Source organism: Tasmannia lanceolata, unplaced genomic scaffold (genome assembly GCF_043159265.1).
Source record: "Tasmannia lanceolata isolate RefF3 unplaced genomic scaffold, GAP_Taslan_0.1 ptg000015l, whole genome shotgun sequence".
In the NCBI taxonomy this organism is placed as follows: domain Eukaryota; kingdom Viridiplantae; phylum Streptophyta; class Magnoliopsida; order Canellales; family Winteraceae; genus Tasmannia; species Tasmannia lanceolata.
The window spans coordinates 61,280,186-61,296,254 of NW_027518692.1; the positions used below are offsets into that span (position 1 = coordinate 61,280,186).

General features: G+C 38.6%; 1 protein-coding gene across 2 annotated transcripts; it reads right to left on the reverse strand.

The window, feature by feature from the left end:
* Positions 1-125: 125 nt before the first annotated feature.
* On the reverse strand, positions 126-11,174 carry LOC143892841 (RNA-binding KH domain-containing protein). 2 transcript variants are annotated; one of them, XM_077397743.1, is made up of 8 exons: positions 11,009-11,171; positions 9,346-9,959; positions 6,958-7,449; positions 6,634-6,873; positions 6,267-6,524; positions 5,783-5,838; positions 5,593-5,683; positions 126-676 (listed from the first exon to the last, which is right to left on the reverse strand). In XM_077397743.1, the coding sequence occupies exons 2-8, from the start codon at positions 9,919-9,921 to the stop codon at positions 545-547; spliced, it is 1,845 nt and encodes a 614-aa protein (XP_077253858.1). In that variant the 5' UTR covers positions 9,922-9,959; positions 11,009-11,171; the 3' UTR covers positions 126-544. The 2 variants fall into 2 exon arrangements, 1 of the variants encoding a protein (XP_077253858.1); XR_013255638.1 differs by lacking the exon at positions 126-676 and having other exon boundaries at positions 5,630-5,683; positions 6,223-6,524; positions 11,009-11,174.
* Between the last annotated feature and the right edge of the window lie 4,895 nt (positions 11,175-16,069).

The window sequence follows — 16,069 nt, forward strand, 5'->3', positions numbered from 1 at the left end:
TTTTTCAGAAACTATGATTCCCCACCTTTTGCATCTACATAATTCAATCAAGGTAACAGAGAAAACAAGAAGCCACCAACTGGTTAGTACCTGTGGATCGATGGAAAAATCAAAATAATAAAACAGAGGTAAAGGGAATGCTCGCCCAGATAATAAAACATACATAGTTTGAGCTACGAAACAGCAAGAACAACATTAATGAGCATGGCACAAATCAGAGACCCAGTATTGCCTAAGCCAGCTAGAGAGCACGCAAGATAAAACAGAAAAACACGAAAGAAGATCCTATATAAGTTCTAAGATAAACTGGAGAAGACCAGAGTCGTCAACATAGAATGGGAATAATAACCCAAAATAAGTCCGCAGCGAATCTTCCATGATCATGAGTTTAGGAGGAATAAACAAAAACTCAGTAGGCTTTCATGGATTACGTCTTCCATCCCCAGAAGAAACCTAAAGGAACTAGGGAAAGGAAACCTCTGAGAAAGAGCACTCCAAATAAAAGTAGAGATAACCTTCCACTTTATGGAAAGCATCCGGAAAGTTAAGTGGCCAGGATAAATGCCTGAATTAAATTCTCGGCCATACGCTTCTGCTCGGGTGTCCCAGAAATCTGGGCAATGCGATCTGAACGCGAAGTTTTGGAGTTGATAATCTCTACAACTGCCCCGGATAACTGCAAAAAAACATAGAATTTTGCCAAAATGTGTCATTCGAAAGCTAATAATAGCAAGTCAAACACCAGTCAGAGCCAACTTCCAAAACAAGACATGTACTTAGAGTTAAGGTATCATTTGTATCACAGAAACTACCTACTGTATTACTCATTACGTTGGAAAACAAATTCGGGAAGAGAGACGTGAAACAGTAAAACAGGAAGGAAAAGTAAAGCGGAAACGAAAAACAAGAAAGCAATAGAAAATTGTATGAGGGAACACGATGAAAAGCCACCTAAAGAACGTGATAGAAACGTTTAGAAAATGACGGAAATGTCGAGGGAAACACACGAGGTGAGCAAGAGAGAAATGTGTGAAAATGAACATAATATGTTTTTATTTTTATTTTAGCTATTTTATTTAATTATTATATTTTTTTCTATTAATTTGTGTCTCCATAAGTTTTGGTGTGCTTGTAAACTTGGAATTTGTTAATTTCAAATTTATAAGAGCTTATGTATGCATTTATAAATTCTTTGCATGACTTTTATTTAAATTAGAGGCAGACATAGATGATATACATATGTTGTTTACATATTTTATTTTCCTACTAGAACTTTTTACTTATTGTTACATTTATTACTATACATACAATTGTCCTCTTTTTATATATGCTTCACAATTTTTTTGGTGTGATTTCTGCAAAATGCTTGTCGTGCGTTCAACATGTTTCACATATGTTTCCTATGTTTTTCACGTATGTTTGTCGCATGTTTCCCGTACATTTCTCACAATTTTTTGGGTGTGATTTCTGCAAAATGCTTCTCGTGCGTTCGACATGTTTCACATATGTTTCCTATGTTTTTCACGTATGTTTGTCACATGTTTCCCGTACATTTCTCACATGTATCACATATGAGTCACGTAAGTTTCCCATATGTTTCCCATGCCAGTCTAACCGCAAAAGTACAATCTAGAAATCAAGCGTAAAAAGACTAACTGCATTGGAATAGCAAGAATCATGAATCGGAATAGTGAAAAAGATTTGGGCTGCGTTGGGATAGCCCGAATCAGTTTTTTAGTTAACACAGTGAAAACCAGTTTTTTCTGCACTTTTCTTCTTTAACCCAACTATTTCCTTCATTAACCCAGAAATCTGCTGCTGTGTTTAAAAACTCCTTGACTCGACAAGGAACTCCCCCGAGTCGACTCCTTTTTGCCTTGGCCGCGTTCTGCATTGCACCACATCCGCATTCCGCAGTTTGCCCTGCATAGTCAATAAACTCCTCGACTCTCCCGAGTTATGACCGCGTCAACCTCATCAACCGCGTTCTTGGCCGCATCCGCGCCGAGTCGACAAGGATTTTTCTTGGCCGTGTTCCGCGTCACTACTTCCGTTGTTGCGTCACTGAGCTCTTCTATCCAAGAGATGGTGAAGGCAAGGTCATGCCTCCCAGTTTTGGGTATTTGGTTTTACAATAACCTATTGAAGCCTTTGAAGGAACTCCGTTTTTCCCTATCCAGAGAAAACCAAACAGGCTAGCAAATCAGGAAAAAAAATCTAGGGAGACATCTCCATTCCTTTCATTTCCTTGTATCCATCTCATTTCATCCTCTTTAGATTCCATTCCCAGAATGTGGGTTAGCCGACAAAGAAAGGAAAGGCTGGGAATTAGAATTTTTTCCAATTCCAGGGGAAGTTTGGTGCACATAGAAAGTAAAGGAAAATGGTTGCCAATTCGGACGACCTATTTTGCTGACAATTTTGCGGTTTTCCAGGGGCTGTTAAAAACCCAGTAGCTGGAGCATGGGGCATGGCGGAAAACAGGATAGATAGTCGCTTGCGATTGTTGCAGAACCAGCATGTAGCTGGGCCGTGAAGCATGTCCCAATTTCCCAGTACTCTAATTTAGGAAGGGGGTTTATCGAGGGCTGAACCTGCTCACCTCAGCAATCACTGAAGCAACATCTGCTCACTAGTAAAGGAACGGCTGAAATAGCAGATGCTGCAGCAGCAGAAACAATGAAAGAGGTGGTAGAGGGGCTTCTGCAGACTACAAAGATGCGGCTTTGCGAGAGAGAGAGAGAGAGAGAGAGAGAGAGAGAGAGAGATGATGTTTATCACAGATAATGGGAAGATAACAACTTCCACAGCCCCATGACTGCCTTGGTCTTGGTCGCTCTTATTAATAGACTTAACATTTCAAAATAAAAAAAATTGGAAGACAAAAAGTTTCCACCTAAATCCGCCCAAATCAAGTGGAAAATTTGAGCGCCCTTTTTCGGTGCCACGTAGGCCAACAGGAGCCTTAGTGTTGCCCTCAACATAGGTGGCTTCCACCTTGGTGCAAAATCCAAGCACTAACGAGGGACAGGTGTTCCTCTGTTTAAAAAGAAGGCACGGTACTCCGTGGAGATGCCCATTATAGACTTATTGTAGGTGTCCAAGTATAGCATAATAAATAGTTGTGGTGACACAAAATATGTAGTATAAAAGCAATTCAAAAATAAATACATATACTAAAACTAAATAGAAAATATACCATTCTTGGCACGTTAACCTTCTATCCCTACATGGCCTTGTGGACAGCGAGCTTCACTATTCATGGGGTCGGGGGTCCAACAGTGGATAGACACACAACACTTAATTAAACCTTTTTGATGAATGGACTTTAGAGGTTGAATTATGAACCGTTACCCATTATACCTTCAACTGTCCATTTGGAGGTATGGATACAATCTATGATTTGTTGACATGCACACAGCTGTCAAGTGATTGAAGGTCAAAGAGGATCCCCGCCAATCCGGTCCTGGATTTCATCAAAGTAGCTAGCAAAGCGCCAGAGGGCGGTACAAGCGACCCTCTCAACCACCGAATTACATTCAAAGAGTCTCCCTCAACGATGGTTCTATCAAGCATGGCTACATCTGGTGCGCAGCTCTAACCTCCGCCTCATTTGCATCCGCAATCCCTATGGATCCCGAAAAAGCCCATAAAAATTTTCCTCCAGAATTTCTCAACACCCCACCGATGCAAGCGGGATCCGGATTCCCCACACTAGACCCATCGAAATTCATTTTGAGCATTCCATCAGACGGAGGTATCCAAGCTTGGACTACTTTAGGCCTTCTTTCCATACTGAAGCATACCTCCCTCCATACTTCCCAAAGCTCATAGGCCGAGACAAATTGGAATAAAGGATGTATCCGTGCACAAGCAATTACAGGATATATAGGAAGTGGGGAGATTTAGCCACACTCTCAAAAATTCTAGCATTCCTTTCTTTCCATATGATCCACAAAGTAGCAAGTAAACATATGTCCCAAAGGACCTTACCTTTCTTTTTCCAAGGCACTCCCGCCCAACCCTCAATAAGAGTAGGGCCCACCTTGTTCAAAGATCCAAACCATTCGATTGTTGGGCCCCAACATAAATGGGCTATGCTTTGAAAACCTTCTCTATAAAATGATCCTAGCCCTATGATATGTCGAGTGACGGCATGTGGGTACGCATACAACTCAACTCAACTCAACTAGGCCTTTGTCCCAAACTAGTTGGGGTCGGCTAATGAATCGTTTAAAAAAATTTCATGAAGAAGGTGAAAGGATCTACCCGGCTCAAAGGCATGTGGGTATGCATGTACTTGAAAAAATAGAGTGGGCCCACTTTAATCGAAAACCAAACCATTCATTTGTTGGGCCCCAACATTTCTTCAAAATCATCTCGATAAGATGATCCTAGCCATTCGAGAGTAAAAGCCCTCGGTAACCAACAATGTTGTGTGCAAGTGCAGCATGTCTAAGAGCGTAACCAGGAAAAAATGGTATCCCGTTTTAACAAAATTATTAAGATCTAATCAAGTTTCAATTAAGTAACCAAAAAATCTTTCCCTTTATCATTGTTCCTTTGTTTTCCTCCACCTCAGGTATCCACTGAACCCGTCTCAGCACACTTCTTTTGCCCCTTCACCACATGATCCTCACTGCTTCTATCGCCAAGAATCATCTGCTGCTGCAAGTTGCCATTGCCAACCATTTCCACAAACATATCTCTTGCTTCCTCATAGAAATCAATGGTCCGCAACTTCTCCGTCAAGTACATATGTCTTAGATTTGGGGATTATGCCTACCACCATGGTAAGAGAAACAGTAAGTGACAGAGAGGGCCGGGGGGGGGAGAGAGAGAGAGAAGGGAGAAATGGGTTTTGTAGAGGACATCGGTTACCAGCATCCATGGAAAGATGGAGAAACAAATCGATGATTCTGTAGCACATCAGCTATCACGGTAATCTGTCCAGAAGGGTTTTCTACAACGACCTGATTAGCGCCAGTTAGGTATAACCGGATAAGCACCGTTTGTACAATCGGGGGAGTTGAAATTGGTTTTAGTGGAAGTGTAAAATTACCAAGTGGAGGTGAAGGCGAAGGCCAATCAATAAAATTAACCAGTAGAAGCAAAAAAATCTGCTGCAACTACTACAATCGCTCAATAGGATGAAAGAGCGACTGCAGTTGCTGATTTTGAAAGAAAAAAAGAGGCTAGGTTCCCAGGTGCTGATTTCATAGGGTTCAAAACACAGCTACGGACCCGGTTTCCTAGCACAACTCTTCTCTACATGATGCACCTAAGTCCGTGTCTAAGTCTGTGATGACACGTATCCATAGATGTGTACATGTCTGAAAGAAAAAGTGTGTGCATACCGTGTCTACAAATCATAGGTTACCATCATTCAATCAATGTGAGTTCTGGGCTATTAAACCAAAAATGGTTGATCCACAGGATGCATATGGTCCAAATCACAGTGCATGCGGACAAGTATCACTTGGAGATGAGTTTTTTTTTTTTTTGAATGATTTTGGGGATGGGATTGCTTAAAGAAATAAACAATGGAACCGGTTCTTCATGCCATACAATAAAGATCAAGAAGCAACCAACCTTCCTGATGTTTGCTATGTTTGCTCCGCCTCTCCCCATCACTTTACCCACAGCATTTGCAGGGATTGTCACCTCAAGGCTTGAAGGCAATCTACATAGGCAAATTAATACAAAAATAGAATTAAATAAATAAGCTTATGACAAATCAGGGAGGAAGATGAGTACAGAACTCTGGGTTGGAGATACAAACCCGCCATACAGCTTCGAAGAATATGAATGAATGGATCCGTAGTCATTCTCCCCATCCTTCACATAAAGCAAAAATAAACAATGTTATGGTTACTAAAGGGAAGAAGTGTTTACAAACACAAATGATTTAACCAAAACAAAACGAAGTACTTTCGAAGTTTCAACAGCATTGCAGTAGTTCTTAATGATCAAATAGTAGGACTAGTTTCGGAAATTGACATTTCAATTTCCAAGTTGACCTATGCCAGAGGTGAAAAAATTGGCCTTGCCAGTTTCGCAATTGGCTTGGCCAATTTTTTTCTTCTTTCTTAAATTGTTGTCTAGAACCAGAACTCAAATCCTAGCCAGGCAAAGTCTAGTCACAAAGTTCCATGTCAAAATTCGTAGTAAAATTAATGACAACAAAAAAGAGGGAATGGAAGAAAAAAAAATGTTTTTTACCATTAAAAAAAATGATGATGTGCATGCAACACGGCATGAAGTACCTGCAAAGATCCATATCCATACAGGCTGTTAGAAGAAAGCATGCCCAACCCGCTTCCAGGTTCGACCCGTTGATCATAACCTAACGAAGTAACTGGGGGAGCGCTCGGCAAAACAGATGGGACAGAGAGGCCACTCGAGTACACAGAATCAGCAGCAGGAGCAATGTGACCACCATCCTTATCCTTCAAAACATAATCTCTGAGCCTTAAAATAATCTGAACAAGTGCATCTCTCACACTACCAACCTCTCCAAGCACCTAGACGAATGCGAAAAATCAAATTTTGGAAACTAAAAGGCATATAATAATTAATAAAACAATTACCATTTGAACAAAAACAATAAGAATACAAGGTGAAGAAATAAACCTCAACAAGTTCATCGTTTTTATCAGCACAGCTTGGCTTTTCGCCTTTTGAGATGCGGATATCAGCTTTAGTTTTCTTACGCATCTGATTCACAATTGAACCACTCTTCCCAATAAGGCAACCAATAGTCTTAGACGGAACGAGGAGACGTATGTTCACAGTGTCGTCGTCGTCGTCATTGATCTTTCCTTGCAGCAAAAGAACAGCTTCAACCGCTGTGGACTTAAGATCATCAACTGACTGCCAAAAAAAAAACCTTGTAATTACCATTCGGAGAAAGAGAATAAGAATATGACTAATGAAAACAATGGTAATATGCCTAACCTCTGTAGACGTGACAGTGATAACACATTCATCTCTATCTTCCTTTGTATCATCAACATCGATGCGAGCTCCAGTAGCTTGCCTCACATTTTTAATGGAGCTCCCTCCCTTGCCAATAACACGACCGATCTTGTCAGATGGGCACAATACCCGTACTATTAACTCTTCAGATCGAGACTGACCACCATACCCAGAAACAACCGGAAGGGAAGAAGAATACATAGGCCACGGAGTATCTGCATATCCATGCAGTTCCGGGATATGTTGTGTTGTACCCATGACTGATGGCAGAGACTTAGGAGGGGCCATAGTTTCTGCACTGTGATAATAGCCACTGGTTGGATAAATAGGGACATCCGATGGAATAATGATGCTTGGGGGAAGATCTGGCACAGTTGTATCCAGAGAAATTTCTTCCTTTGGAGAGAATTTGTACATGATTGCAGATACTGCAAACAATGCTTTCTTTACTGCTCCCGCATCACCAGTGATCTACAAATAAAAATAACAATACAGCTCAGACATAATTAAAAAAGAAAAATCACTAGACATCACTTATGAAAAACGATAGAGGCACATATATATTTCTTGAATCAAGGTTCTGGGTAGCTGAGGTATAACAAAACTGCAAATCAAATTCAAGGAGTACTTGCCCAAAAACAATTGGAGAACTAATTCATCAACCTTGTCGATTCATCAACCTTGTTGATTCATCAACCTTGTTGTCCCTTGCTGGTAACAAGCTAACCCTCGGCGAACTGATGGATCATAAGTTCATAACATCACAGTTCTCAAGGGTAAACATAGGGATTGTAATTTAGGATTCTAGATCAACATCATGGAATGCATTATTCTTCATGTCTTATGTTCACCAAACTATTACGACCCTTCATATTTCAAAGTATCCAATTTTACGAGCAATTTTGACAGTGACTTATGACTCCCATGGCTGCTTAATAGTTCAAAAGTTAACAGTCAGGGTGCAGAGGAGGGCAGTCACAAGGGTTTAAAATCAGGGTACAACGTTGGCAGTCCCAAACTATTCAGCATGTTTAAAAAATGTGTACAAAACTATTAAGAGTCCTCGAATTTCAGTGTGGCCTATTTTAGGAGTGACTTTGTCAGTGATTTGTTACTCCATGGTCGCTTAATAGTTTAAAAGTCACAGAAAAGGTCTAAGGGAGTTCAGAGTGCGGAAGAGGGAAGTCACAAGGGTTTAAAATATTGTGCAAGGAGTCAAGTCAGATGTAGAATGCAAACCTCAGTTTGGGAACTAGCAATTCATTAAAAAATGACTTGCATAAAAAAACTCAGTTTGGGAACTAGCAATTCATTTAAAAAAAAAAAAAACTCCCTCGACTTGGTTGAGTCAGTAAAATGCCTGCCACATCAATCATTGAGTCGGCCAAGTCGATTCAATTTTACCTTGGGTGAGAAGTCAGAGTGCAAAATTTTAAATTTTAAACACTGGAAAGAAAGTGCTACACGCAGGGACAAATATTAAACATGGAACTAGAAATTTCATGTTTGTCACTTTCATAATCAGCATAGATTATTTTATTTTATTTTTGAATGGTAATCAGCATAGATGTTAATAGGACAACAGAAGAAGCATCAAGATAAAACTGATACTATGACATTAACTTAATAGTCCAAAATATGTGCCATTTTAAAATAAAAAAACAATAACAAGAGAAGAAGGATCAACATCCTATAGAAACAGAAGAGTTGTCAACAAGAAAAAAAAATACACGTATATAGTTGTGTGATTCTAGAAATTCACATCAAGAGACCCAAGTAGTTTAAAACACAGGCAAGTTTCCAAAACACAGCAATTATTCTAAACACACAATATGATTGATTAATCAACTGACCTGCAGAAAGACAGATGTGAAACGTCATTGCACTATTTTATAGAAATTCATAATAGAATTCAAATGCTACAAGTCCAGTTGAATCCATAGAAACAATTCATGCTTCAACTTGAATCTTATCTGTACACGAATGGAACTATTCCTTAAAAAAGAAATGGAAAAGAACTCCATCTTAATTAAATGGATTTAAATCAGTTCCATCACATGGTTTGAGAGATGAATAGAATTCACGGATACAATTTGAAACCAACTATTAACCTTCCAACAACTGAATAGTATGCTAAAACGGATCATTTAAAGATACTATGAAATCTTAAAAATTGGAAAAGACTTGATGTAAATGTTAAATTAAAGTCAATATGGCCATGACATTAAGTTATAAACATTTTTATTAATTTTTTAAAAAAAACTAAGGAACTATGATTGACTTTGTGATTTGATTTGACCCAATCCTCTTACGAATCCACATTCCAGATCAATTTTCAGTACATTGGTGAAAATCAACGATAATTACCAGAATAAAGTTGTCAAAGACCATTGCACATGAATGTATGGGATCATTGGGATCCTTGGGAGTGACCTTGATATTTGCCCTTGTCTTGGTTCTCAGTTTCTTGATGGTACTCCCAGCTTTACCAATAACATTTGCCACTTGGCTACTTGGGACGAGAATATGGGCCTCCTCTTTGCGTTTATTATCAGAATCTGAAGCATTAGCCACAGCATTGGATATAGCTTCATGGACTTTGAGAAGAGCATCCTGCGCAGGGCATAGAGGCTTGATATCATCCTCATCAACCTCCGTATCATCCTTGTCTCTGACATGACAATAGACAGTTATAACCCTCTCATTTGCCCCGGGAAATGGATCGACGACTTTGATCTTGGAACGTGTTTCTTGCCTTATGCTATTTATCACCTTCCCACTCTTACCAATCACGCTCCCAATAACACTATCTGGGCAAAGTATGCGATAGACAACCAACTGTCCATCGCCTGAGCTGTCTCTGTCATTAAATCTCCGTTTCTGGTATTTGTCATCACCGCCATTATCCCTAACAGGGCGGGTACGCTTGCCAGTTTCACCCATGTTTGCAATGGAAATGTAGTTGGTGGAACAGTGGCCTCCTGATTGCACAAAAGCAGAGAAATACAAATGAATGAAAATCCCAAGTGCATTGAAAATTACATTTAATACATTTTGCACCATCAGGCAATATAGATTATATAGACATTGAAATTAAAAATATCAAAACAAATTTGTGCCGGAAGGAAAGCAGTTTCCATGGTTTATGCCTGAAAATAAGAAAAAGAACAGAAACCCCCAAAAATACAAATATTGTAGATCTTGAGTGAGCACGCTAACAACTGATTTTCAAATATGATGAAAAATGAAACAGTAGCAAGTTGTACTTCAGGTAGATAAAGAGCCCTTGAAAATAAAATTACTAATGGGACTGAAGCATGAGGCAGGCAAGAACAGGTCTTATCCGCGAAAAGGGTTAGTATCGAACACATTAAATAATAACAATTGCAAATCGTATATATCAAGTAGAGATATTCAGGAAAAAAAACTTATGGAAATAAAATCTAAATCATATAGCAACTTGTCTTAAAACGATGTTTAATATATGAGAGGACTAAGTGAAGACACGAAGGGGCTGTTTGGATACGCGGATTTTAAAATCCGGGATTTCTTCAAAATTGTAGCTAAGAGACAAGAGAAGAAGCGGACCAGCCTTAGTTTTTGACTCGTTTTTTACTTCTCGCCCTTCTTTTCGTCAGCAAGAGAGTTTTAGAAATCTCAGGATGATGGAGAGATTTTTAAAACCTCACTTCAAATCCAAGAAACGCTGTCAAGACAGCATACAGCTGCTTGATCATGAACCCTCTTTTACACTGTTTTCATACTAAAAACCTGGATTCTAAAATCCGCGTATACAAACGGCCCCCCAAATTTCAAATAGAAATGCCTCAAATCTGAAACTTTAACTCGAAAGGTATCAAAACATGAAGAAAAGCAAGAACGAGAAGAAAACCAGATGGAAAACCCTAACAAGAAGTATACCTAGACAGATAAATCTGCGACCAAAACCCTAACCCTAACCCTAGGAAAAGTAGAAGAGAAAGAATATAAGAGACGAGGAGTGCCGATAGTAAATATTACGAAGAAATACCTGAGAAGAGAATGGAGGCGGAGCAAAACCCTAACCCTAGAAAGCTGTGATAGGGAGAAAGAGTGAGGAGACTTTCGTTCCTAAATCGTAATACGGCATCTTAAAATCCTTTTTCAGATTCATATCGCGTCATCTAGGGTTGAGGTTCGACACCGGCTGGATGATATGTGACTATTTGTAGCCTTATGTTAGTAGTCGTTCGAATCCGTGGAGTCGCAATCGGGAACCATAAGCCCTCCCACAATAGTTAAGTAGATCAATTACCACCGGGGGACAAAAATTAGGTGGAATTATCAAGAGGACCCATGCTTTTCAGAAATCATCAACGAGGGACAAAAGAGGTCTTGTCATAAAAAGCCGGACGAAAATGCCCTTTTTTTAAGCAATACGTTTTGCTTTTCCACTTTTCCCTCTTGTCTCTTCTTTCCTTTTTTTTCTTTACTTTTTCATTTTCAACTTTGTTTTTTTACCTTACCAGTCATCTTCTTCATCATTTAGCCACCATAGGAGGCGGGAAAACTCGAAAATGTGAAACATGAGTTCATTCCCATCTATCTCTCAATATCTAGGTTTTGTTTTTCATTTGTTTTAGGGTTTTGCATTTCTCCTTCCCCCTTTCAGTGGAGGATGAGGAAGATGAATCGTACGGTAGAAAGAAAAAATCGTAAAAATAAACGAGTAAAAAAAACAGGAAGTAAAAACGTATTCATAAGGGACTTGATAAGCCCATTCGGAATTTGGTAATCCCATTTTGATACTGGATAACCCCAAACCCAGAGACTTGAAAACCCCAACCCCAGAGACTTGAAAACCCCCTTCCAAAACTCCAGTACCCTTGGGCAATTTTAAGGGACTTGATAAGCCTATTCGTAAATTGGTAACCCCATTTTGATACTAGATAACCCCAATCTCAAATACTTGAAAACCCCCTTCCAAAACTCAAGTACCCTAGACTAATTTTCAAGGACTTGATAAGCCCATTCGGAAATTGGTAACCCCATTTTGATACTTGATAACCCCAATCCCAGAGACTTGAAAACCTCCTTCCAAAACTCCAGTACCCTCAGCCAATTTTCAAGGACTTGATAAGCCCATTTAAAAATTGGTAACCTCATTTTTTATACTAGATAACCCCAATCCCAGAGACTTGAAAACCCCCTTCCAAAACTCTAGTACCCTTGGCCAATTTTCAGGGACTTGATCACCCCATTCGGAAATTGGTAACCCCATTTTTTATACTATATAACCCCAATCCTAAAGACTTGAAAACCCTCTTCCAAAACTCCAGTACCCTCGGCCAATTTTCAAGCACTTGATAAGCTCATTCAAAAATTGGTAACTATACTTTTGATAAACCCCTTCTACGACAAAACCCCCTGCCTATAGCAACTCGTCTAATGGCATTACAATTCAGCTCATGATAGAAATAACAAAAGAAATGGATGTTGTTTTCATTAAATGTGCTTCATGTATTACATCCCAATTTGTGTATTAAGAAAAAAATAATTAAGTAAATCAAAAAAATGTGTAGCCATCCATTCATGTATTACATCAACTTTTTCTTATACAACCATTTGTCTTCCAAAAAAGTGAGTGAAGCCATCCATGCATTATCTCCAGAACTCACCCTAAAATACAAATCGATTAAACCCTAAACAAGATAAATCAGAAACAGAGTAATGAAAAATAGTGCAAAACCCTAAAAAAAGAAGAAAAATAAAACCAAAATACAAAGAGATAGATGATAAGAACTCAACATTCAAGTTTTCAAGATTTGCCAGCAACAATGGTGGGTGAACAAGGAGGAAGATGACTAGTAGGGTAAAAAATCAAAAAGGTGATATTGGAAAAGTAAAAGAAGAGGGAAGAAGGAAAAAACAAGGTCAAAACGTGTTGTAAATGCCAAAGGGCATGTTGTAAATGCCAAAGGGCATTTTCGTCCAGCTTTTACTGACAAGACCTCTTTTGTCCCTCGTTGATAATTTTTGAAAAGCATGGGTCCTGTTGATAATTTTGCCTAATGTTTGTCCCCCATTGGTAATTGTTCCTAGTTAAGTTTACCAACGAGACTATCACTTTAATAAGTAAAAAGTAAAGTTTACGTTATTTTTGGTGCAACCAAACATACTCTAGACACTGGTGAATTGAATGAAAAGTGTCCCCCACCGCCCTTGTAACGTTATCTTTAACCTTTAAAGGTAAGGAAAACATTAAAGGGGAGACTTTATCATGAACCTTTCTCACGGATAACGTTAAAAGGGGTTTTATCATTCTGGGGGGTCTCATTCCCCTAATAATAATATTGGAGAATTTCTCCCTGGTTCCTCATTTCGCATCCACGACGTGGTCTTTGCGCAATTTCTTGACCATTTCAACATTATTGGATTAAGATGGTGATGGATAAGATGGATGTGGGTTCTGTGCGGTTTAGTTGTGGATGTGGACAATGCTAAATGTATCAAACCATTAATTTCAACAAATTACCTAAGATCAATTATTATACTTGGGAGAAACTAAACATAAGAAAAACAGGCTTCCTCTAGAGGATGCCTCGAATCGATCGCTTTCTTGATGAATCTCTCCCGTTCTTTACAGAGATGTACAGCTTTCACTCTTGTCAACTTTTGAGCTCAAACAACCCATTTTCTGCTGAAAATCTCATGTCTTTCGTTATGAACTCAGAAACATGATTCAAAAGAGCTCCATTTTCAAAATTCCATTCCCACTTACTTCAAAGGACTTCCAATTTCAACATTTGAACCATATCCCAATCCACACGGAAGAGTATCACTTTCACCTTACTTATTCCACACTTTTTTCTTACACAAAAAATCCATTTTCCCTGTAAAAGCCTCTTTGATTTTCTACAAAATCTAAAAATCCAACTCAAGAAATCTCTTTGAGAGAAAGACGTATTTCACAATACCGGAATATCCAGCCGCTTCTCAAATAGCGAAACCGAAGTTTACACTAGCCTAACTCTAACCTTAGAAAGCTGTGAGAGTTATCAGGGACTTGATCACCCCATTTTTTATACTAGATAACCCCAATCCTAAAGACTTGAAAACTCTTTTCCAAAACTCCAGTACCTTAGGCCAATTTTCAAGCACTTGATAAGCTCATTCAAAAATTGGTAACCATACTTTTGAGAGTTACTTACCCCCTTCCAGAGAGTTGATAAACCCCTTCTACGACAAAACCCCCTGTCTATAGCAACTCGTCTAATGGCATTACAATTATGCTCATGATAGAAATAACAAAAGAAATGGATGTTGTTTTCATTAAATGTGCTTCATGTATTACATCCCAATTTGTGTATTACAAAATTAATAATTAAGTAAATCAAAAAAATGTGTAGCCATCCATTCATGTAGTACATCAACTTTTTCTTATACAACCACTTGTCTTCCAAAAAAGTGAGTGAAGCCATCCATGCATTATCTCCAGAACTCACCCTAAAATACAAACCGATTAAACCCTAAACAAGATAAATCAGAAACAGAGTAATGAAAAATAGTGCAAAACCCTAAAAAAAGAAGAAAAACAAAACCAAAATACAAAGAGATAGATGATAAGAACTCAACATTCAAGTTTTCAAGATTTGCCAGCAACAATAGTGGGTGAACAAGGAGGAAGATGACTAGTAGGGTAAAAAATAAAAAAGGTGATAATGGAAAAGTAAAAGAAGAGGGAAGAAGGAAAAAACAAGGTCAAAACGTGTTGTAAATGCCAAAGGGCATGTTGTAAATGCCAAAGGGCATTTTCGTCCAGCTTTTACTGACAAGACCTCTTTTGTCCCTCGTTGATAATTTTTGAAAAGCATGGGTCCTGTTGATAATTTTGCCTAATGTTTGTCCCCCATTGGTAATTGTTCCTAGTTAAGTTTACCAACGAGACTATCACTTTAATAAGTAAAAAGTAAAGTTTACGTTATTTTTGGTGCAACCAAACATACTCTAGACACTAGTGAATTGAATGAAAAGTGTCCCCCACCGCCCTTGTAACGTTATCTTTAACCTTTAAAGGTAAGGAAAAACATTAAAGGGGAGACTTTATCGTGAACCTTTCTCACGGATAACGTTAAAAAGGGTTTTATCATTCGGGGGGATCTCATTCCCCTAATAATAATATTGGAGAATTTGTCCCTGGTTCCTCATTTCCCATCCACGACGTGGTCTTTGTGCAATTTCTTGACCATTTCAACATTATTGGATTAAGATGGTGATGGATAAGATGGATGTGAAGAGGTTATGTGCGGTTTAGTTGTGGATGTGGACAATGCTAAATGTATCAAACCATTAACTTCAACAAATTACCTAAGATCAATTATTATACTTGGGAGAAACTAAACATAAGAAAAACAGGCTTCCTTTAGAGGATGCCTCGAATCGATCGCTTTCTTGATGAATCTCTCCCGTTCTTTACAGAGATGTACAGCTTTCACTCTTGTCAACTTTTGAGCTCAAACAACCCATTTTCTGCTGAAAATCTCATGTCTTTCGTTATGAACTCAGAAACATGATTCAAAAGAGCTCCATTTTCAAAATTCCATTCCCAATTACTTCAAAGGACTTCCAATTTCAACATTTGAACCATACCCCAATCAACACGGAAGAGTATCACTTTCACCTTACTTATTCCACACTTTTTTCTTACACAAAAAATCCATTTTCCCTGTATAAGCCTCTTTGATTTTCTACAAAATCTAAAAATCCAACTCAAGAAATCTCTTTAAGAGAAAGACGTATTTCACAATACCGGAATATCCAGCCGCTTCTCAAATAGCGAAACCGAAGTTTACACTAGCCTAATATCCACAACCAAAGTAGAAGAAGAACAAACACCAAAAAGATGCATCCAATATATGATGAAGGAACAACAGTAGAAGATATGAACCATAGAAAGAAGAAAGCTTCTTCAAAACATAGACAAAAATGGGGCAAGCTTCAACCATAAGCTTGCACACAAGAGAACTTCAATGGAGGTCTTGTTAGTGGAGAATCTCTACAAAAAAAAGTAAATGAGTAGATAAAAATAGAGAGTTAATGGCTTAGGTAACTC